Genomic DNA, 22,751 nt, shown 5'->3' with positions numbered 1-22,751 from the left:
ACATGTGACCTGGATTGGCCACTGTTGGAAACAGGATGCTGGGCTTGATGGACCTTCGGTCTGTCCCAGTATGACTGTACTTATGACACCTTTTCTGCTGAGCTGCCCTTTGAAAAGCTCCAGAAAGCCAGAATGCTCTTGACACCATCTGCGCAGCCACATATTCATTTCTTGCCTGAAGACCCCTCTCCCCCCACAGATGACTCTCCCCGAGCCACCATTGATTTTTAATGGTGGCCCCTATGAGGGGGGGGGGGGGGAACTAATACAGAACAAACAAATGATACTGTGAAAGTGACTCTATGGGTGAAAGTGACTCTATGGCTATTAAATATATATTTTGTATGAAGAGAATCCCTCACAAACCTATTGGACCTTACGTCCTAGGTTCGCAACGGATACGTTTCTATCATAGGGATTTTTAAACTCTTCTTTTTTTTGTGTCTTTTTAAGTGCTCGATGCTAAGTTTTTAAGTTCTGCAATTCTGACTAGAACCAATTCACATCTTGGAAAGCACCAATAAGATGTGGTGTAACACTTAACTTTAGTCCTACGGTGCCACCGTTTCACCGTTCTGTGGCTTCCTCAGTTCTGCAATTTGAAAAGTGGAACAGTGGATATTGTTTTCCATTTAAGTGATCTTTAAATTCTTTTGATTCCAAAGTGATCCTACAAATTTGGCATGTACCACATTTGTAATGACCTACAGTTCTTTTTATGATATTCCTTCCAGATGGAATTAACTCCTCTTGCGAAGGCTATACGCAAATTAGAGTTAGTGAACATGGGATTAGATTGTATAATTTCCCAATGGTTTTTTTATGATTTTTGAAATTTTCGGACTTTCAGATGTATATTTCATTACCATTGTACATAAGTTCTCATGTTTCTCCCTTTTACAAGCGATCAATCCGAGACAAGGGGTGAGATGCTCCAGGAAAACTTTATTAGGGACCCTACACGGTCCGTGTTTCGGCTTTTAAAAAAGCCTTCATCAGGGGTCTATAAAATAACATAACACATATATAATTAAAATCAAATCAAATCAAATATATAACACCAAATATAAAAACTTAATGTAAAAACGCGTAATATAAAAAATACCTAATATAAAACATTATTAATATGAATCAAATCCTCTGACTTAGAATTTAATATATTAACTAAATCAATACAAATACTATTACTATATCATCAGACAAGCATGATGCTTGTCTGATGATATAGTAATAGTATTTGTATTGATTTAGTTAATATATTAAATTCTAAGTCAGAGGATTTGATTCATATTAATAATGTTTTATATTAGGTATTTTTTATATTACGCGTTTTTACATTAAGTTTTTATATTTGGTGTTATATATTTGATTTGATTTGATTTTAATTATATATGTGTTATGTTATTTTATAGACCCCTGATGAAGGCTTTTTTAAAAGCCGAAACACGGACCGTGTAGGGTCCCTAATAAAGTTTTCCTGGAGCATCTCACCCCTTGTCTCGGATTGATCTCTTGAAGTTGTGTTTTTCCACTTTTTTCTTTTTCTTTTTTGTTGAACTGTTGTGGAAACTTTGAACCCCTTTTTGTTTCCCTTTTACAAGCGCCTTCCAATAACAACGCTCTATTGTTAAATTTTGCATGCTTATATGCCCTCTTGATTGTCGATCTCGAATAACCTCTTTGTAAGAGTTTCTTTGACAGGTTCTTTGCTTGATGTTTATACATGTGGTTATCTGAGCAAATCTTTCTAATTCCTAACATTTGCGACAGAGGTAAATTGTTTTTTAAATGTGTGGGATGGCAGCTTGTGTTGTGTAGAAATGTATTCCTGTCCGTGGATTTTTCATATACTCTTGTAAGGCAGCACACATTCTGGACCTCTCTGATCACTAGAAAAGGCAGAATTATAACCAGGATATAAAATGATAGTTCAAAGAATCATATACCCACTATTCAAAACTTTAAAATGTTTGATTAAAAAGATGTTTCTCCAATATTTATCTTAAAATGTTAGCATGTCCAGGAATACTTGTCTATATAGGGATTATGCAATTGTATTCTAGCAAATTTATCTTTATGTACATGTCTGATTCCTAATCACATCTGATTTTTCATCCCCAGTTTGAGGCAGACAGAAGAGCCTTTATTATCACCATTAATTCCTTTGGCACCGAGCTGTCGAAAGAAGACAGAGCCAAACTGTTCCCTCATTGCGGCAAGCTTTATCCTGAAGGACTGGCCCAGCTAGCTAGGGCAGATGATTACGAGCAAGTTAAAACAGTGGCTGATTATTACCCGGTAAATTGCACAGCAAACATACTTTAAAAATGTTTTTTTACCAAGATGTATTTGACTTAAAGGGCAAGTGAAGTTCATTATTTTCTCCGATGACAAGCAGGCTGCTTGTTCTCACTGATGGGTTGACGTCTGACGGCAGCCCCAGGTCCGGAATTTTTCCTAGCAACAAAGTTTGCTTAGAGCCCTCGTGCGCGCACCGCAAATGCGCGGCCATCTTCCTGTCCGTCGCGTGAACGTGCCCCTCAGTCTCTTTTTTTCCGCGGTCAGGGCGGCTGTTTTAGGGTCGCTCTGCGCCTCAGGAGAGAGCCCCTTGCGATTTTTTTGCCATTTTTCTCTTGTGCTTTGTTTTTTGCGAGTACTCTCGCTTGTTCTTTCAAAAAAAAAAGAGTTGACTTTCCGTCCTTTTCCAGTTTGTCGGAAGTTTTTTGGTTTTCGTTTCGTGTGCGGCCCTGTTAGCCGCCCGTACGAGGTTTTGTTTTTCCCCTTTTTTGGCGCCATCGCGTCTTTTGATTTTGCCGCCGCGATATTTCCGTCGATGTCATCGAAGATCGCCAGCGGCTTCAAGAAGTGCACTCGGTGCAGCCGGGCAATCTCGGTCACTGATCCACACGCTTCATGTATTCAGTGTCTTGATGTGAGTCATTGCCCCGACACTTGTACTTTGTACCGCGGTCTTATAAAGCGGACTCAAGCGTTGAGATTAGCTCAGTGGGAGCGCCTGTTCCATGCTTCGCCTGGTTCTTCCACATCGGCAGCGGTACCGAGATCGTCGGCGACGGTGTCGATGTCGGCACAGGAGAGTGCATTGACGTCCGGAGTGCAGGTAATGGCTGTCCAGAGACCATCTCACGCTGGCAGCAGTGGGCCATCGAGTGGGTTTCCACCTGCCTTGAGGGCTCCTGCGGTGCAGGTCCATCAGGACCGACCCTCTTCGGACCCGACCCTGAGGAGACGTTTGGATTCCACGTCTTCCTCGTCAGTACCGAGACCATACTTCGAGCGAAGGCGAAGAAGCACTGGCATCGGTCGCCCTCCCGCCACGGTACCGAGAGCTCCGGGACGCCGAAGGATTCGCCACCCATGAAGCGTCCACGCCGGGAGGACCGCTCACCCTCCATTCAGGAGGTGTCGATGCGCACTTCTCCAGACAGCCCAGTACTGCCTCCGCCTCCTCAGCAGATTAGGGCTTCGACTCCTGCACCGACTCCCCAGCCTTTCTCCACAGCTACTCTTGACGAGCGCCTTGAAGCCATTCTTCCAGGGATCCTGGAAAGGCTGCTGCGATCATCTGTTCTGGGTGCTTGCGCCTACGGTACCGTTCATAGATGCGGCGGCTGGCTCCCCATCCGTGGTGCGGCCTTCGGCGTCAGTGCCGCTTGTGGTGCCGGTGTCGGCTGCCCCCCAAGTGGTTTCCCCGTTGACATCGGTGGAGGGAGCTTCATCGCCGTCGGCACGGGAGTCTACTTCTCGACACCGTCATCGAGGACATCGCTGCTTGGCGAGACAGTCCCGGCTTCAGACTGCGGTCAGAGAGATCGTGTTTGATACCGAGAGAGAGGCCTCATGGGAGGCAGAGGAGGACCCAAGATATTTCTCGGATGGTCTTCCTTCTGATCCTACTCCTTCACCAGAGAGAAACCTTTCTCCCCCTGAGAGTTTGCCTTTCTCGCCTTTTGTCCGGGAAATGTCTCCGGCCATTCCCTTCCCAGTGGTCACTGAGGATGAGCCCAGGGCTGAGATGTTCGAGGTCCTGGACTACCCTTCACCACCTAAGGAGTCATCCACTGTTCCCCTACATAATGTTCTTAAGCAGACATTGATGGCAAACTGGATGAAACCACTAACTAATCCCACCATCCCTAAAAAAGTTGAGTCCCAGTACCGGATTCATGGGGACCTGGAGTTGATGAAGACCCAGTTGCCTCATGACTCTGGGGTTGTGGATTCCGTTCTCAAGAGAGCCAACAGTTTTAGGGATTATGCCTCGGCGCCCCCGAGGTGGGAGTCTAGAACTCTGGACTCTTTGGGGAGGAAGGCCTATCATTCCTCTATGCTTGTGGCCAAGATCCAGTCCTATCAGCTCTACACATTATGTGGAATAATGTGAAGCAACTGGCGGACTTGGTCAATCAGCTCCCTTCAGAGCAGGCCAAGCCTTTTCAGAAGGTGGTCAGGCAGCTGAAGGCGTGTCGTAAATTCCTGCCAAGAGGTGCTTATGACACTTTTGATGTTGCATCTAGGGCTGATGCTCAAGGTATAGTGATGCGCAGATTCTCATGGCTGCGTGCCTCTGACCTGGAGAATCGAGTCCAGCAGCGGATTGCAGACGCTCCTTGCCGGGGGGGGGGGGGGGGGGGGATAATATTTTTGGCGAGAACGTCGAACAGGTGGTAGAACAGCTCCATCAGCAGGACACCGCATTCGACAAACTCTCCCACTGGACGCCTTCAGCATCTACCTCTTCAGGTAGACGTTTTATTGGGGTTGGAGGAATGCTCCCTACGCTTACAATAAGCGCAGGTACAATCTTCCTTCCTGCCATCCTGCTCAGGCTAAGCCCCAGCGCGCTCGTTCACGTCAACAGCGTGCGCCTCAACAGACCCCTGCAGCTCCCCAGCAAAAGCAAGGGACGGGCTTTTGACTGGCTCCAGGTGAGCATAGCCGACTTAAAAGTGTCTGTGCCGGACGATCTACCGGTTGGAGGGCGGTTAAAATTTTTTCACCAGAGGTGGCCTCTTGTAACCTCCAATCAGTGGGTTCTCCAAATAGTCCGGCTAGGATACTTTCTCAATTTGATGTCCAAACCTTCAAATTGTCCACCGGGAGCTCAGTCCTTCAGCTTCCAACACAGGCAGGTACTTGCAGAGGAACTCTCTGCCCTTCTCAGCGCCAATGCGGTTGAGCCTGTTCCACCGGGGCAAGAAGGGCTGGGATTCTATTCCAGGTTCTTCCTTGTGCAAAAGAAAACAGGGGGGATGCGTCCCATTCTAGACCCAAGGGCCCTGAACAAGTATCTGATTCGAGAAAAGTTCAGGATGCTTTCCCTGGGCACCCTTTTTCCCATGATTCAGGAAAACGATTGGCTATGCTCTCTGGACTTGAAGGATGCTTATACACATATTCCGATACTGCCAGCTCACAGGCAGTATCTTCGATTCCGTCTGGGGACACAGCACTTTCAGTATTGTGTACTGCCCTTTGGTCTTGCCTCTGCACCCTGGGTGTTCACCAAATGCCTGGCGGTAGTGGCAGCGTCTCTACGCAAGCTGGGAGTGCATGTCTTCCCTTATCTCGACGATTGGCTGGTGAAGAGCACTTCCGAGGCAGGAGCTCAGCAGTCCATGCAGATGACTCTCCTACTCCTGGAGCTACTCGGGTTTGTTACCAATTATCCAAAGTCCCATCTTCTTCCAGTCCAACAACTAGAATTCATAGGAGCTCTGCTGGACTCCAAGACGGCTCACGCCTACCTCCCCGAAGCAAGGGCAGACAATCTTCTGTCATTCGTTTCTTGGGTCAGAGCGTCTCAGCAGATCACAGCTCGGCAGATGTTGAGATTGTTGGGCCATATGGCCTCCACAGTTCATGTGACTCCCATGGCCCGCCTTTGCATGAGATCAGCTCAATGAACCCTAGCTTCCCAGTGGTATCAGGCTGCGGGGGAGCTAGAGGATGTTATCCAGCTGACCACAGAGTTTCTCAATTCCCTCTATTGGTGGACAATTCAATCCAATTTGACCGTGGGATATCCCTTTGAAATTCCTCAGCCACAAAAGGTGCTGATGACGGATGCGTCTCTTCTGGGGTGGGGAGCTCATGTCGATGGGCTCCACACTCAAGGAGTTTGGTCCCTCCAGGAAACCGGTCTTCAGATCAACCTCCTGGAGTTGAGAGCGGTCTGGAACGCGTGAAGGCTTTCAGAGATTGGCTGTCCAATCAAATCATTCAAATTCAGACAGACAATCAGGTTGCCATGTACTACATCAACAAGCAGGGGGGCACCGGATCTCGCCCCCTGTGTCAGGAAGCCGTTCAGATGTGGCTTTGGGCTCGCTGTCACGGCATGTTTCTCTAAGCCACCTATCTGGCGGGCGTAAACAACAATCTGGCCGACAGATTGAGCAGGATAATGCAACCTCACGAGTGGTCGCTCAGCTCGGGCGTGGTACGCAAGATCTTCTGAGCGTGGGGCACCCCCTCGGTGGATCTTTTTGCCACTCAGACCAATCACAAGGTCCCTCAGTTCTGTTCCAGACTTCAGGTCCACGGCAGGCTAGCGTCAGATGCCTTTTTCCTACATTGGGGCAAGGGCCTCCTGTATGCATATCTTCCCATACCTTTGGTGGGGAAGACTTTGCTGAAACTCAAGCAGGATCATAGAACCATGATTCTGATCGTTCCCTTCTGGCCGCGTCAGATTTGGTTCCCGCTTCTTCTGGCGTTGTCCTCCGAACCGTGGAGATTGGAGTGTTTTCCAACCCTCATTACTCAGAACGAGGGGGGTGCTTCTGCATCCCAACCTCCGGTCCCTGGCTCTCACGGCCTGGATGTTGAGAGCATAGACTTTGCCTCCTTGGATCTGTCGGAGGGTGTCTCCCGAGTCTTGCTTGCTTCCAGGAAAGATTCCACTAAAGAGAGTTACTCTTTTAAATGGAGGAGGTTTGCCGTCTGGTGTGACAGCAAGGCCCTAGACCCTCGCTCTTGTCCTACACAGACCCTGCTTGAATACCTTCTGCACTTGTCTGAGTCTGGTCTTAAGACCAACTCCATAAGAGTTCATCTTGGTGCAATTAGTACTTATCATTACTGTGTAAAAGGTAAGCCTATCTCTGGACAGCCTTTAGTTGTTCGCTTCATGAGAGGTTTGCTTTTTTCAAAGTCCCTTGTCAAACCTCCACCAGTGTCATGAGATCTCAATGTCGTTCTCACCCAGCTGATGAAACCTCTTTTTGAGCCACTGAATTCTTGCCATCTGAAGTATTTGACCTGGAAGGTCATTTTCTTGGTGGCTGTTACTTCAGCTCGTAGAGTCAGTGAGTTTCAAGCCTTAGTAGCCCATGCTCCCTATACTGAATTTCATCATAACAGAGTAGTTTTCCGCACTCACCCTAAGTTCTTGCACAAGGTGGTGTCGGAGTTCCATCTGAACCAGTCAATTGTCTTGCCAACATTTTTTCCCCGTCCTCATACCCGCCCTGCTTGAACGTCAGTTGCACACATTGGACTGCAAAAGAGCATTGGCCTTCTATCTGGAGCGGACAAGCCCATTCAGACAGTCCGCCCAAATGTTTGTTTCTTTTGATCCCAACAGAAGGGGAGTGGCTGTCGGGAAACGCACCATTTCAAATTGGCTAGCAGATTGCATATCCTTCATTTACGCCCAATCTGGGCTGACTCTTGAGGGTCATGTCATGGTTCATAGTGTTCGAGCCATGGCAGCGTCAGTGGCTCACTTGAAGTCAGCCACTATAGAAGAGATTTGCAAGTCTGCGATGTGGTCATCTGTCCACACATTCACATCTCATTACTGCCGTCAGCAGGATACCCGACGCAACAGTCGGTTTGGGCAGTCGGTGCTGCAGAATCTGTTTGGGGTCTAGAATCCAACTCCACCCCCTAGGCCCATTTTTGTTCTGTTCCAGGCTGCACTCTCAGTTAGTTGTTATTTTTCAGGTCAATCTATGTTATGTCCTCGTCGTTGCGAGGCCCAATTGACCCTGTTTGTTGTTTTGAGTGAGCCTGGGGGCTAGGGATACCCCATCAGTGAGAACAAGCAGCCTGCTTGTCCTCGGAGAAAGCGAATGCTACATACCTGTAGAAGGTATTCTCCGAGGACAGCAGGCTGATTGTTCTCACCAACCCGCCTTTGGAGTTGTCTCTTCCCTTGTCTTGCTTTGTAAGTTGACTGAGGGGCATGTTCGCGCAACGGGCGGGAAGATGGCCTCGCATGCGCGGTGTGCGCACGAGGGCTGTAGCAAACTTTGTTGCTAGGAAGAATTCCGGACTTGGGGCTGCCGTGGACGTCAACCCATCAGTGAGAACAATAAGCCTGCTGTCCTCGTAGATTACCTGCTACAGGCATGTATCTTTTGCTTTATTATTCCATTTTATGACTGTATCAAAAATGGGACCTCTATTCATGCATGGAAAAAATTAGAGTAGTAAGTCACCTGGACTGGATGACATACATCCAAGGGTACTCAACTCAAACATGAAATTGCTGATCTGTTAGTATTATATAACCTGCTATTAAAATCGTATATAGCACCTGAAGATTGGATGGTGGCCAATGTAAGGTTGATTTTTAAAAAGGGCTCCAGGAGTGATCCGGGAAATTACAGACTGGTAAGCCTGACATTGGTGCCAGGTAAAATAGTGGAAACTATTATAAAGAATAAAATTACAGAGCACATAAATATACATGGTTTAATGGGACAGAGCATGGATTCAGCCAAGGGAAATCTTTCCTCACCAATTTGCTTCGTTTCTTTGAAGGCTTGAATAAACATGTGGCTAAATGTGAGCTGGTAGATGATGTAGCTAGATTTTCAGAAAGCTTTTGACAGAGTTCCTCATGAGAGACTCCTGAGGAAATTAAAGAGTCATGGGATAGGAGGCAATGTTTTGGTGTGGATTAGGAATTGCTTATTGGACAGAAAGCAGGTGTAGGGTTAAATAGTGGAGTGGAGGAGTGGCCTAGTGGTTAGGGTGGTGGACTTTGGTCCTGGGGAACTGAGGAACTGAGTTCAATTCCCACTTCAGGCACAGGCAGCTCCTTGTGACTGGGCAAGTCACTTAACTCTCCATTGCCCCATGTAAGCCGCATTGAGCCTGCCATGAGTGGGAAAGCGCGGGGTACAAATGTAACAAAAAAAAAGTCATTTCTCTTAATGACCAAGGGTAGGTAGTGGAGTGCCTTAGGGATCAATACTGGGACTGGTGTTATTTAACATATTTATAAATGATATGGAAATCAGAAAGCGAGTGAGGTGATTAAATTTGCAGATGTCACCAAACTGTTCAAGTTTGTTAAAACACATTTGGACTGTGAAAATTTGCACGACGACCATAGGAACTTTGAGGGCACTGCATCCAAATGGCAGATGAAATTTAATGTAGACAAATGCGAAGTGATACACATTGGAAAGAATAATCCATATCATAGCTACCTGATGCTAGGGTCCCCCTTGGGGGGTCAGCACCCAAGAAAAAGATCTAGGTGCAAGAAAAATATCTAGGAAAAGATCCAGGGTTATGCATTTGGGTTGCAAAAATCTGAGGGAACAGTACAGTATAGGGGGGTGAAGTGCTTTAGCGAACGAAGGAAGAGTGGGACTTGGGGGTGATTGTGTCTGATGACCTTAAAGCTTCCAAACAGGTAGAAAAAGCGATGGTCAAAGCCAGAAGGATGCTTGGGTGCATAAAGAGAAGCATAACCAGCAGGAAAAAGGAGGTGATAGTGCCATTGTATAAGTCTCTAGTGAGGCCCCATTTGGAGTACTGTTTGCAGTTCTGGAGACCGCACCTATGGAAAGATATATACAGGATGAAGTCGGTCCAGAGGTCAGCTACGAAATTAGTAAGCGATCTTGAATGCAAAAATTATAGAGACAGGCTTATGAACCTCAATACGTATACGCTGGGAGAGAGGAGACATGATAGAAAAGTTTAAATATCTCAAGGGCATTTATGTACAGGAAGAGAGCCTTTTTCAAATGAAGGAGAGCTCTGGAATGAGGGAGCTATGACAAAGTTAAGAGGGAATAGGCTTAGGAGTAACCTAAGGAAGTACTATTTCACAGAAAGGGTGGTGAAGGCGTGGAATGGCCTCCCGGTGGAGGTGGTGGAGTCTAGGACTGTTCCAGAATTTTAAAGGGCATGGGATAAGCATGTGTGGGATAGCTTAGGAACAGGAAGAATTAGGGGTTTCAGAGGATGGGCAGACTGGATGGGTCATATGGCCTTTATCTGCCGTCATGTTTTTGTGTTTCTAGGTGTCGTTGATAGTACTCTGAAATCTTCTGCTAAGTGTTCAGCGATGGCAAAAAAAGCAAACAGGATGGTAGGAATTATTAGGAAAGAGATGGAAAATAAGACTGAAAATATATAATGTCTCTATTGCTCCATGGTGTGACCTCACCTTTACTCATTCCAAAATTATAAAGTCACAAGTATAAGTAATGCCACACTGGGAAAAGACCAAGGGTCCATCGAGCCCAGCATCCTGTCCATGACAGCAGCCAATCCAGGCCAAGGGCACCTGGCAAGCTTCCCAAACGTACAAACATTCTATACATGTTATTCCTGGAATTATGGATTTTTTCCAAGTCCATTTAGTAGTGGTTTATGGACTTGACCTTAAGGAAAACGTCTAACCCCTTTTTAAACTGGAAGACACTCAAGGATGTCACATGGAAATATTTTTTAACTCTTTGCTGGAGGATGTGGTAACAGCGGTTAGATTACCTGGGTTTAAAAAAGGTTTGGACACGTTCCTGGACAAGAAGTCCGTGGAGGGGCATAATCAAACGGGGACGACCATCTCTAAGGACAGCGCTGTGAAGGGGCGGGGCATCCCGTATTATCGAAACAAGATGGGCGTCCATCTTTCGTTTCGATAATACGGTCGGGGACGTCCAAATCTCAACATTTAGGTCGACCTAAGAGATGGTCAACCTTAGAGATGGGCGACCTCGGTTTTCGCCAGTAATGGAAACCGAGGACGCCCATCTCAAAAACGACCAAATCCAAGGCATTTGGTCATGGGAGGAGCCAGCATTCGTAGTGCACTGGTCCCCCTCACATGCCAGGACACCAACCGGGCACCCTAGGGGGCACTGCAGTGGACTTCAGAAATTGCTCCCAGGTGCAGAGCTCCCTTACCTTGTGTGCTGAGCCCCCCCAAAACCCCCTCCCCACAACTTTACACCACTACCATAGCCCTTAGGGATGAAGGGGGGCACCTATATGTGGGTACAGTGGGTTTTGGGTGGGTTTTGGAGGGCTCCCATTTACCACCACAAGTGTAACAGGTAGGTGAGGGATGGGCCTGGGTCCGCCTGCCTGAAGTGCATTGCACCCACTAAAAACTGCTCCAGGGACCTGCATACTGCTGTGATGGAGCTGGGTATGACATTTGAGGCTGGAAAACAATGTTAAAAAAAAATTTTTTTTTGGGTGGGAGGGGGTTAGTGACCGCTGGGGGAGTAATGGGAGGTCATCCCCGATTCCCTCCGGTGGTCACCTGGTCATTTCGGGCACCTTTTCAAGACTTGGTCGTGAAAATAATGGACCAAGCAAAGTCGGCCAAATGCTCGTCAGGGATGACCTTCTTTTTTCCATTATCGGCAGAGGACGCCCATCTCTTAAGCATGCCCCCGTCCCGCCTTCGGTACACTGCCAACGCTCCCCTGAACTTTGGTCGTTCCCGCGACGGAATGCAGTTGAGGACGCCCAAAATCGGCTTAAAATTATGCCGATTTGGGCAACCCTGAGAGAAGGATGCCCATCTCCCGATTTGTGTTGAAAGATGGGTGCCTTTCTCTTTCGAAAATGCCCCTGATAGTCTGCTATTGAGAGAGACATGGGGAAGCAACTGCTTGCCTTGGAATTGGTAGTATGGAATGTTACTAAAACTAAAGTAGAGCACAATGAAGGATATTTATACTGTGCAAGCTAATCAAATACTAGAATCCTTTCTTTAAACAGCGTGTTTTGATATTTTTTTAAACTGGAGGAAAAGCCTCACTTGTCGTGACGTAACTCCAAACTTCGCAGTTTACACTGTCGTACACTTACGGAGTACCCTCTCGCATCATTGGCATAAAAATCTCCAGTAATTCATAATTTATTCACTCTATATTAAGTCTAAATCACTCTTAATCAAAGTTCTATGAAGTGTTCAGACTCTTGGAACTTATGTTTGCAGTCATACGTCTGCTTGCTATCCACGTAAGTGTACGACAGTGTAAACTGCAAAGTTCGGAGATACGTCGCAACACGTGAGGCTTTTCCTCCAGCTTAAAAAAAATATCAAAACACGCTGTTTAAAGAAGAAAGGATTCTAGTATGGAATGTTGCCACTATTTGGTTTTATGCAGAATATTTGTGACCTAGCTTGGCCACTGTTTGAAACAGGATGGACCATTGGTCTGACCCAGTATGGCTATTCTTATGTTCTTATGGTTTGACATTGCCTTCTGTTTCCAGTCATAAGGTTAACTAAAACACTTCATTATTTATTTATTTTATTTGTTGCATTTGTATCCCACATTTTCCCACCTTTTTGCAGGCTCAATGTGGCTTACATCGTACCGGAGGTGCGTTTGCAGTCTCTGGTATTTACAAATACAGAGTGATGTTGAGATGCAGTAAAGTTCATGTGGGACAGCCACATAAGGTCGTTGAACAGTGGGAGAGTTGTGTTTTGTGCATTTTGAATTCTAGTGCTATTGTGTTGAAGAGATCAGGCATTTGTTGGGTTGGTAGGGTATGCCTTTTTAAAAAGATAAGTTCTTAGTGTTCTCCGAAAGTGTAGGTAGTCGTATGAGGTTTCATGGCTTTTGGTAATGCGTTCCAGAATTGTGTGCTTATGTAGGAAAAGTTGGAGACGTATGTTGATTTGTATTTGAGTCCTTTGCAGCTTGGGTAGTGCAGGTTTAGGTACGTTTGTGATGATTCGAATGTGTTTCTCGTACTTCATTTTAAAATTGGGTAGTTTCTTGCAGCTTCTCTTTTGTATAATTGATGTAGATCAGAAATATTTCATCTCCACCATGTGCTTTTAGTCATGCTCTGAGAACCACTTTTTTACTTTGGTGGGGGAGGGGGGGAAGTGGCTTGGAACAATACTTACAGAAGCCATTTTACCAAAATAAATTGCTATTTGTCCATTGGCATGCTACATCTCCTGAGAACTCCTTGAGTGGATACTGTTCTCTTGAAGTCCAGAGATACTTTAAAGGACATGTATGTGAACCCTCTCTGTGCTGTAATGTGACCCTTTAGTGGTAATTGCTAAACAAAAGCTTAGAAAGAACAGATGCTTGCAGAACTCGGTAAACAATTGCTAACAGAGTGAGTTCACGTTGAGGTGTATTTTCAAATAATTTAGATTTACAAAGTTACGAAAGGTCGTCCAAATCTGAATTTGGGCGCCCTCATGAAGTCGGCCAAAATCAGGCAGGTATAATCGAAAAATAATATGGGCGACCTTAGACATTCTATTATCACGGTTGAAAACGCCCAAAGTATAGGACAAAGGACGCCCTTAGACATTCCATTATTGCAGTTCAAAACGCCCAAATCAGGGACGCCCAAAGTATAGGAAAAATACGGCAGTTATGTGAGAAACGCGTCCTTGTTTCTGTACTTTATACTTCTCAATGTTCCTTATCTTTTCCCCGTACCTGGATGTCCACAACTACGTGCACTGTACTTGTGGAACATGCAGCTATGGGAAATATAAGGAACATACATATTTTATTGTGTATATATGAAGTTTGCACACTTGATAATGATCCATATAAAGAAAACTCCGCACATAGGCCCCGCACGCGTGACGACAGTCCATGAACGTCCACGCGTCATGGCCATCCATGTGTGGAGCCATTATAGATGCCAAGACGTGCACATACTGACCTGTCCATATATGGAATGGTCATCCATATATGGAGCTGTGCATGTAAGGACGCCCATCACGCATGGGCATCCATATAAGGCGATGCACGCTTTCCAACGGTTATTCACTGAGAAACATGTCTCTCTGCAGGGATCCCAATTTCAGCCAAGCTGAAATAGTTTACATGGTACAGCTGTGCATCAAGCACAGGCGTATCCTCTCCAGGCACCACCACCACCTGCCCCCCAGGACTCTCTCCAGCCAAGCCTGGGGTGAGATAAGGGACAGGTTGGAAAGGTAAGTGTTTGATCACCCCCCCTCCTGGGCTATCAGGGCCCCCTCCTGTAGCTACATATATAAGAGCTCCCTCAGCGATGTAAGCACAAACTGTAGTCTGCATTCAAGGGTAATCAATGATATGCACATGCACATTCATTAATAGAATCTATGTACTAGAAAGCAAAAACATTCCCACATCCCTACAATACTGCACACAAACGGTACTCTTTGTCCTCATGTCCACCTCAATGACATCATCTGTACCAATGTAATGTCCCCCCCCCCCCCATTCAGTGTGAGTCTCTCCTATTTGATTTCCAAATGAATTTGTGTGCTGTAGGCAAGAAGGGCCATCCCCTGACTCCTGGTGTACAAACTTATATCTTGCAGAAGATTTGGCATTCGGAGGGACTTCGAGTCCCTCCGGCGGAGGTTCCGAAGAACCAAAAGAGAGAGCCCTGACATGATCAGGGCAGTGAGACGGCGCCTCAGGGCTCGACATAAGTATTATAAACAGGGCACCTCTACTCATTTGTAAATGTATTTAATAGTGCAAATGTGCTGTACAATATCAGTTTCCATGTGACTTACACCTCTGTCCCAGATCAAGGCCTGAGGTTCAAGCTACCTTTCCGTGAGTGTGGCTGCAACTTTCAACTAACCTCCCCTGACATGAATGAGATGACATGCCTCAATTCTGTATCCCCCTTTCTGGGGTGAATACTGTTTCATGGTATTCCTGTCTGAGGTCCTACTCTTAGTGGATGTCATTGCTTCATATTAAAGTTATGTGCTTCCCCCCCCCCCCCCCCCCCCAAAAAAAAAAAAAAAAACCCAAAACAAAACCCAAAATGGTCAGCCAACCATAGTCACAAATCATAATGCAAACATACTGCTGAGCAATGAGTGTGGTCTGCCTGTGTACTCTGTGTCAGACCAGCATCCAGGGTTCCCTGTCATGTCATCTCATGCAGGGCCGTGCCAACACAGTAAGCGGGGTAAGCACCGCAGGGGGGCGCCTGCCTTACCGCTTGGGGGTTTAAATTGTGAAGCCGAGTTGCAACTTGCAGGCAGCGCCTCGCGTCTGCCCGGCTGCTTGTAAAACAAGTAAATCTCTTCTATTCGTCGTCATCGTCGGGCCTCACTGTGTCCCGGCCTCCTCTGAGGTAACTTCCTATTTCCGCGAGGGCGGGACACAGGCCCGACGACGACGAATAGAAGAGATTTACTGGTATCCGTTTATAGTAATAGTAGTACCTTTTGCCAAGAGAGAGTACAGAAACGATGGTACTGCGGAGCCGAGGGAACAAGAGGAGCAACAGGACTACAGTTCCCAGGTTGCTGTAGGGAGAGAGCGGGAGCTTTCTGTGTAGCTGCAAGGTGTCCGGACACGGCTCGGTTATAGCTGATTCTGGCGCTCCCGATCTCGTGCGCTGCCCTGTTTGCTTGCAGGAGCTGCCGACCGGCCGCAAGCCATATTGGATTTGCTGATCTCAAAGCCAATCCTGTTACACAGGCCGGCAGTTGCGGCAGGAGGAGGCCGAGGAGGGCGAAGCGGAGGAGGAGGATACATGGGCAGACATGCCTCCCCTTGAGGGGGATCATGATGAGGGCCCAACACCCCCCGCCCTCTCCCCCCCATCCCCAGCACTGCACCTCATAAGTTCATGCCATACTGGGAAAGACCAAAGGTCCATCGAGCCCAGCATCCTGTTTCCAACAGTGGCCAAGCCAGGTCAGAAATACCTGGCAAGATCCCAAAAATGTACACAACATTTTATACTGCTTATCCCAGAAATAGTGGATTCTCCCCAAGTCCATTTAATAACAGTCTATGGACTTTTCCTTTAGGAAGCCATCCAAACCTTTTTTAAACTCCGCAAAGCTAACCGCCTTTACCACATTCTCTGGCAACGAATTCCAGAATTTAATTAAACGTTGAGTGAAGAAAACTTTTCTCCGATTCGTTTTAAATTTACTACACCCTAGTCCTAGTATTTTTGGAAAGCGTGAACAGACGCTTCACATCTACCAGTTCAACTCCACTCATTATTTTATAGACCTCTATCATATCTCCCCTCAGCCGCCTTTTCTCCAAGCTGAAGAGCCCTAGCCACTTTAGCCTTTCCTCTTAGGGAAGTCGTCCCATCCCCTTTATCATTTTCGTCGCCCTTCTCTGCACCTTTTCTAATTCCACTATATCTTTTTTGAGATGCGGCGACAAGAATTGGATAGCCAAAACCAGTTGCTGCAGGAGGTGTCAGCGATGTGGCAGGCTAACGAGCAGCACTTCAGGGTGCAGAGGCTGCTCGTTAGCCTGCTGCAGAGGGCCATTCAGGGGGGAGAATAACACCTCCCTTGAGAGACTTCATAAAACCAAAAGGCAAAATTGTATGTAGTTCATTTTTTTGTTTTTGTTAAATACATATTTGATATTTTTCTATATAACAGTTTGTGTGTCTCTACTTTGTGCACTACATATCAAATGCTGGGGTTGATTTGAGAGGAGGCAGCAATGTGGGTTGCATGTCAGGTGACCTGTGACAGAGAAACTTTGGTATATATGTGTGATAAGTGTGGCCATACAGAAGGCTACCTGTTCCTTCCAAACTGCATGGCTGTATGGTAAAGGGGGGGAGGCTAGGTGGGCATTTCTATTGAGGAACAGAAATGCCCATCCAGCCTCTTCCCCCTTACCATAGAGCCCCACAGCACAGAGTTGTGTAAATAATAGGTATGTTGTCTAGCACTAGTGATCTGCCAAGTAGAAACTTGCAGATAACCGTAGGTAGCGCATAGACAATGTTTGCTCTCTGATGGCCAGACACCCTTACCCACAACCAAACCTCAATGGTGAGGGCCAGTAAGGAGCTACAAACAGCTGGGTCATCTTTTCACATTGAATGTATCAGCAATGGTATATAGTGCTGAGGAGAAAAGGGAAACCAAGGGTAAAAGCATTAGATGGATGTTTACTTCATCACAATAATACATCCGCTACAAAAGGGCACAGGCTAGGGGAATTATATAGGCACCGGGCTGTAGCCACCTGCAGGTAATTTAGAATAGGAACTGTAACCAGAACCCCTCTCCCTCACCATGACTTAAGGGCTCAAGAACGTGGTAGGCACACACCCCTTACCCCCCGCACCAGATCATGAGCTCCACTAATGATTAAGTCTAGTATTTTTCCTTCTCTTGTAGGCTCCTGAACCAGCTGTTCCATTAAGCTGTCCTTGACTTCATCAAGAAATTGCACCTCCCTAGCATGTACCGATGTTAACATTAGCCCATTCTATATAATCACCCATTAATATTACATTGCCCAATTTATTTGCTTCCCTAATTTCCTTTGACATTGCTGCGTCCGTCTGCTCGTCCTGGCCAGGTGGATGGTAGTACACTCCTATCACCGTCCTTTTCCCCTTTTCACGTGGAATTTCAATCCACAAAGATTCCAATAGGGGTTTTGTCTCCTGCAATATTTGCAGCCTATCTGAGTCAAGGTTCTCATTTACATACAGTGCTACCCCTCCTCCAATCCTATCCACCCTATCACTACGATATAATTTGTAGCCCGGTATGACTGTGTCCCATTGGTTATCTTCCTTCCACCAGGTCTCAGAGATACCAATAATATCCAATTTTTCATTGTGTGCAATGTACTCCAGCTCTCCCATCTTATGTCTCAGGCTCCTGGCATTTGCGTATAGACATTTCAATGCATGCTTGTTGTTCCATTTTATATTACGTTTAATACATGGCATTATTAATATGTTATCTTCTGTCAGGTCATTATGAATTTTATTTAAGTCCATCTGATCTACTATGATTTCTTTGACATCCTTACTTACAAGTAACCTTTTCTTTCCTGTCTGAGTGATATCCTCAAAAGATACCTTATCCTGAACCATGCGCTTTTGAGCGACTGTCTGCCTTCCCCCCCGTTTCTAGTTTAAAAGCTGCTCTATTTCCTTTTTAAAAGTTCACGCCAGCAGCCTGGTCCCACCCTGGTTAAGATGAAGCCCATCAGATCGAAATAGGCTCTCCCTTCCCCAGAATGCTGACCAGTTCCTGACAAATCCAAAACCCTCTTTCCCACACCATCGTTTCATCCACGCGTTGAGACTCCAGATCTCTGCCTGACGCTTGGGCCCTGCACGTGGAACAGGTAGTATTTCAGAAAATGCTACCCTAGAGGATCTGGATTTGAGCTTCCTTCCTAAAAGCCTAAATTTAGCTTCCAGAACCTCTCTTCCACATTTTCCTACGTCGTTGGTACCCACGTGTACCAAGACAGCTGGCTCCTCCCCAGCACTATCTAAAATCTTGTCTAGGTGCTGCATAAGGTCCGCCACCTTCGCACCAGGCAGGCAAGTCACCAGGCGATCCTCATGTCCACCAGCCACCCAGATATCTACATGCCTAATGATTCAGTCGCCAACTACAACAGCAGTCCTATCTTTTCCCCTGTGGGCCGTAATTGGAGACATATCCTCAGTGCGAGAGGATAATACATCCTCTGGTGGGCAGGTCCTGGCTACAGGAGTACTTCCTGCTTCACCAGGGGAATACTCTCCTTCCAGGAGACCTCTCTGCTCCTGAAGTAGCACAGGGGCTACCTGACTGGAGGTGGGACCTCTCTACAACATCCCTGTAGGTCTCATCTATGTACTGCTCTATCTTCCTCATCTCTACCAAGTCTTGTACATTGCTGGAAACTCTCCCCTCCCCCCTCCCCCTGAGAGAACGAACCTGCTCTCTGAGAGCTAGGAGCTCTTTGCACCGGGTACACACACATGACTTCACACCAACTGGGAGATAATCATACATGTGGCACTCAATGCAAAGGACTGGGTAGCATCCCTCCCACTGCTGGACTGCTGACTCCATCTTAGTGTTTTTAAATCTTATACGAGTAGCTATAGTATTAAGAATGTTAGTAAGATATAAGTGTTCTGTAGTTTATGTAGGATATTGTATTATCCCTGTTGTGTTACCTGCTTAAATGGTAATTAATGGTAATGTATAGTAATGTAAGAGCACTCCTAGCTTATTAGCCTAATTACAGCATCTGTTATAAATGTAGGGGGTGGGTGGGCGTAGGGGAGGGAGGGGGGGGGAAACGAAAACCAGATCCTGCAGTGCCCTCTATCTGTTAATGCAAATGAAATGGCTATCTTCACTGGGTAGAGAAAAGCACAGCAATTCTAAAGAAAAACCTTCTAGCCCAAAATTGTAAAACTAGAAATTTTTAGATTAAGGAATAGGATAGACCCACAGCAGAAGAAAGAACAGTGTGTTGTTTTTGTTTTTTCTCTTAAAGTTTGTGTTAGATAAGATATATACTCAAACAGTTATAGAAGAAAAGCTTTAGGGCTCTAACAGCCTCAGTCCCTCAAACAGTTTAGTAAGAAAAGTTTTAGAACACAGGCAGACTGCTACACACAGCAATGAACTCATGGAGGGTAGAGAATAGAGAGTTGGTCACATGTAGAAAATGCAAAGTATATACTAAGCTACCAGCTAACACCCAGTCTGAAACAAAACCCACACACCAATTATCTTTAAAGAATTGGCAAAAAAGCCCCCCCCCCCCCCACATTCAAACAGGTGTACAAAAAGCATACAGTGGAAAAAACAAGGTTTACTATAACTGGAGCTAAAACGCTTTCAGATACCACCCCAATAAATGTAAAGAAGTACCTCTAAAGCGTAAGCACAGAGAAAGCCGTATTAAAGAGGCGCCAATAAAGGAAATGCAATCTTCCAAATGGGAAGAGCAGCTGCGGATGTTTATCATTATCACCCTTAATCAAAATGAGGACACCCAAAACACAGAGCAGCTGGGGATGCCCATAGTCCCTACCTATAATCGAAATTAGGCTGACCATCTCGGCGAAGCAGCTGGGGGCGCCCATGGTCCCTACCTATAATCAAAATTAGGCCGACCATCTCGGCGAAGCAGCTGGGGACGCCCAGGGATTTTGTCAATAATTGAAATTAGGCCGGCCATCTCAGAAATGCCCATTTCATTCTCACATGGGCGTCCCTAAGAGTGTATTTAAGCGCCCTTCTCTGTATTTTCGATTCTTTGTATCACATTGGTACAATGGCACCAAAGCAAGCACCCACCCACAAGGGTAATTTCACCGAGGAGGCACATGCATCTCTTTGCTCCCACGGGCAGAGGCTAGTTGCTACAACAAAGCAACGAGAGTGGGAATCAGTAAGAGACCGGCTCAACACGGTCTTCCACCGTGGCAGGGATGTGGAAGACTGCAAATGAAAGTGGCGCCGGCTGAGGCAAGATGTCAGGAGGAAGGCTGGTGCCAACCCCCCAGCAGATGACACCGCTAACTTCACCCCCATTGAGCTCATCATTCATGGACTCTTGCCCCAGGAGGGGATCCATGGCATTGGGTCCCTTGACACATCAGACCAGCCTGAGGGCTCAGGTAGGTTCACCATTAGGAAGCTGGGGTATTTGTTGTGCTGGACTACACTGTTTTACACAAGTGGGGGACAGTGTGGTGGTCCTCAGTAGGGAAAGGGGGGAGAACACTATATGCAATGCAAATCACTATTCATTACAGACCATGACACAGGGAGTAGCGGGGGGGGGGGTGGGGGGGAGAGTTTCCAGAAATGTATATATAATATATGTAAACTAGTAAAAAATGGCCTGTTTCTGACACAAATGAAATGGGCGCTAGCAAGGTTTTCCTCTGAGCGTGTGTGTGAGAGGAGGAGTGTGTGTGTCAGAGAGAGACAGAGACAGAGTGTGTGAGACTGCGTGTGTGTGACAGAGAGAGTGTGATAGTGTGTCAGAGAGTGTATGTGAGAGACAGTGAGTGTGTGCCCCCTCCCCACCCCCACCTCTCTGGTCTCAGGACCCCCTCCCCACCTCCCTCTCCCCCTGCCCCCCCTGCAGCCACCCATGTCCAGCGACCCCCCCCCCCCCCCCTCGCCACCCGCAGCTGCCACTGGTAATGCTGTCCGGCTGCTTCTGTTCAGCAGCAGCGGCTGCTACAAAAAGAAAAAAAGCAATAAATGTTTTTAAACCTGAAACGCAGCACCGTAGACAGCCAGCAGGCATTGGCTGTCAGCTCTGCAGCCGCTTCTCCTCTCGCCTCTCACGTCGCTGCGTTCCTCAGGGGTCTTACTCCAGGGGCAGTGACGTGGGAAGGAGATATGCACAGTTTGGTGATGGGGAAGGCCCCCAAAGCTGTGAAACAGTGCTAACCTACACACAAAAGAGTATGTGGTGAATGATTCAATATAAACAAAAAAAGGCACCAAAGAAAAGGGGCCGACAAAACGCCAACAGAAAGTTGGCGTTTTCTCGAAGGTTTTTTAGCACCTTTTCTTTGGCGCCTTTTTTTGTTTATATTGAATCATCATTCATCACATACTCTTTTGATAATACAAATATTTTGCAGTGCATGCAGAAGTCCATTCAGACCTACGCATCTACTTTTACAACAGTCTTTTTAAAGACTATTTTGCTACTCTGAAGATTATTCACCATCACGTTTCAGAAGCATTCTGCGGAAGAGACTCCTGATGCAGGCCTAACGGCCGAAACACAATGTTGTGTCGATTCTCCATGCTTCAATAAACTCCTTTATCTACATACGTCTTCCAGTCTTTGGTATCCTTGGTCGCTCTCCCCCTTTTTTTGTTGTACATTGGAAAGGCAGCACTGCCACTGACCTCAATTAGGTGTTAATTAAGGTGTGGGGAAGAAGAGTATTTGCATAGGTTGCTGAGTTAGCTTGAAAGAGCCTGTATAAAAAAGGCCCTTAGATTCAAAACTATATAAAGAGGAAAGGTCCCACTGAACTCTCTGAGAAGTTCAGAGAGAAGAGGACATTTCTCTGGGAAGTGAACACTATTTTGCTTTGGGAACTTAAAGATTGGGGTTTAAAGGAGGAATTGTAGGTTAGTGATAGGCAAAATAAAAATATACAAAAATATAATTATATCAACTAATCTCCATAGGCTTTTCCCCTTAGTTTTAAAACTTGAAGTTTATTCCACAGCATTAACAGATGGCCTCTAGCAGGCACTGCAGGATCTAGTTTAGTCTTCCCACCCACCCCATAACACCCGCCCACCCCTAGGACAACTCTTCATTTATAGTCAGTTATTGTAATTAGGATAATAAGCAAGGAGTGCTCTTACAGAGTTTTTAAATACATTTCATTACCATCTAAGAAGGAAACACTAAATAAGTCACACAATGTACCATATAAACTAAAAGACACTTTTATTTTAGGCTAATATCCCTAATACTTTAGTAACTTTTAAATTATTGAAAAACTCAAAAATAGTAGGATGGAATCAGCAGGTCAGCAGCGAGAGGGGTGCTATCCAGTGTTTTGCATTGAGTATCACATGTATGATTATCTCCCAGTTGGTGAGTGGTTATATGTGTGTACTTGATGCAAAGAGCTCCTAGCTCTCAGAAAACGTGTCCGTTCTCTTGAGGCTAGACTAGCAGACTTGATGGAGCTGAGAGAGAGAGAGAGGTACATAGAGGAGACTTACA

The 22,751-nt window shown here is 46.2% G+C and overlaps 1 protein-coding gene across 4 annotated transcripts in view; it reads left to right on the top strand.

Annotated features, from left to right (window-relative positions):
• The window catches only part of ATP6V0D1 (ATPase H+ transporting V0 subunit d1), a 590,366-nt gene that overhangs the window by 246,365 nt on the left and 321,250 nt on the right, over positions 1–22,751 (top strand). For all 4 annotated transcript variants that reach the window (XR_003942203.1, XM_030203697.1, XM_030203696.1 and 1 more), the window contains one exon: positions 2,122–2,298. Coding sequence is in view for 3 of the 4 variants with exons in the window: in XM_030203697.1 (XP_030059557.1) it covers positions 2,122–2,298 (177 nt within the window). In the remaining variant the exon portion in view is untranslated. The remainder of the gene's footprint in view (positions 1–2,121; positions 2,299–22,751) is intronic.

The sequence above is a fragment of the Microcaecilia unicolor genome, chromosome 5 (genome assembly GCF_901765095.1).
Source record: "Microcaecilia unicolor chromosome 5, aMicUni1.1, whole genome shotgun sequence".
In the NCBI taxonomy this organism is placed as follows: Eukaryota; Metazoa; Chordata; class Amphibia; order Gymnophiona; family Siphonopidae; genus Microcaecilia; species Microcaecilia unicolor.
Note: the sequence above shows the minus strand (reverse complement) of the source record. Positions and strands in the feature narration are given on the sequence as shown.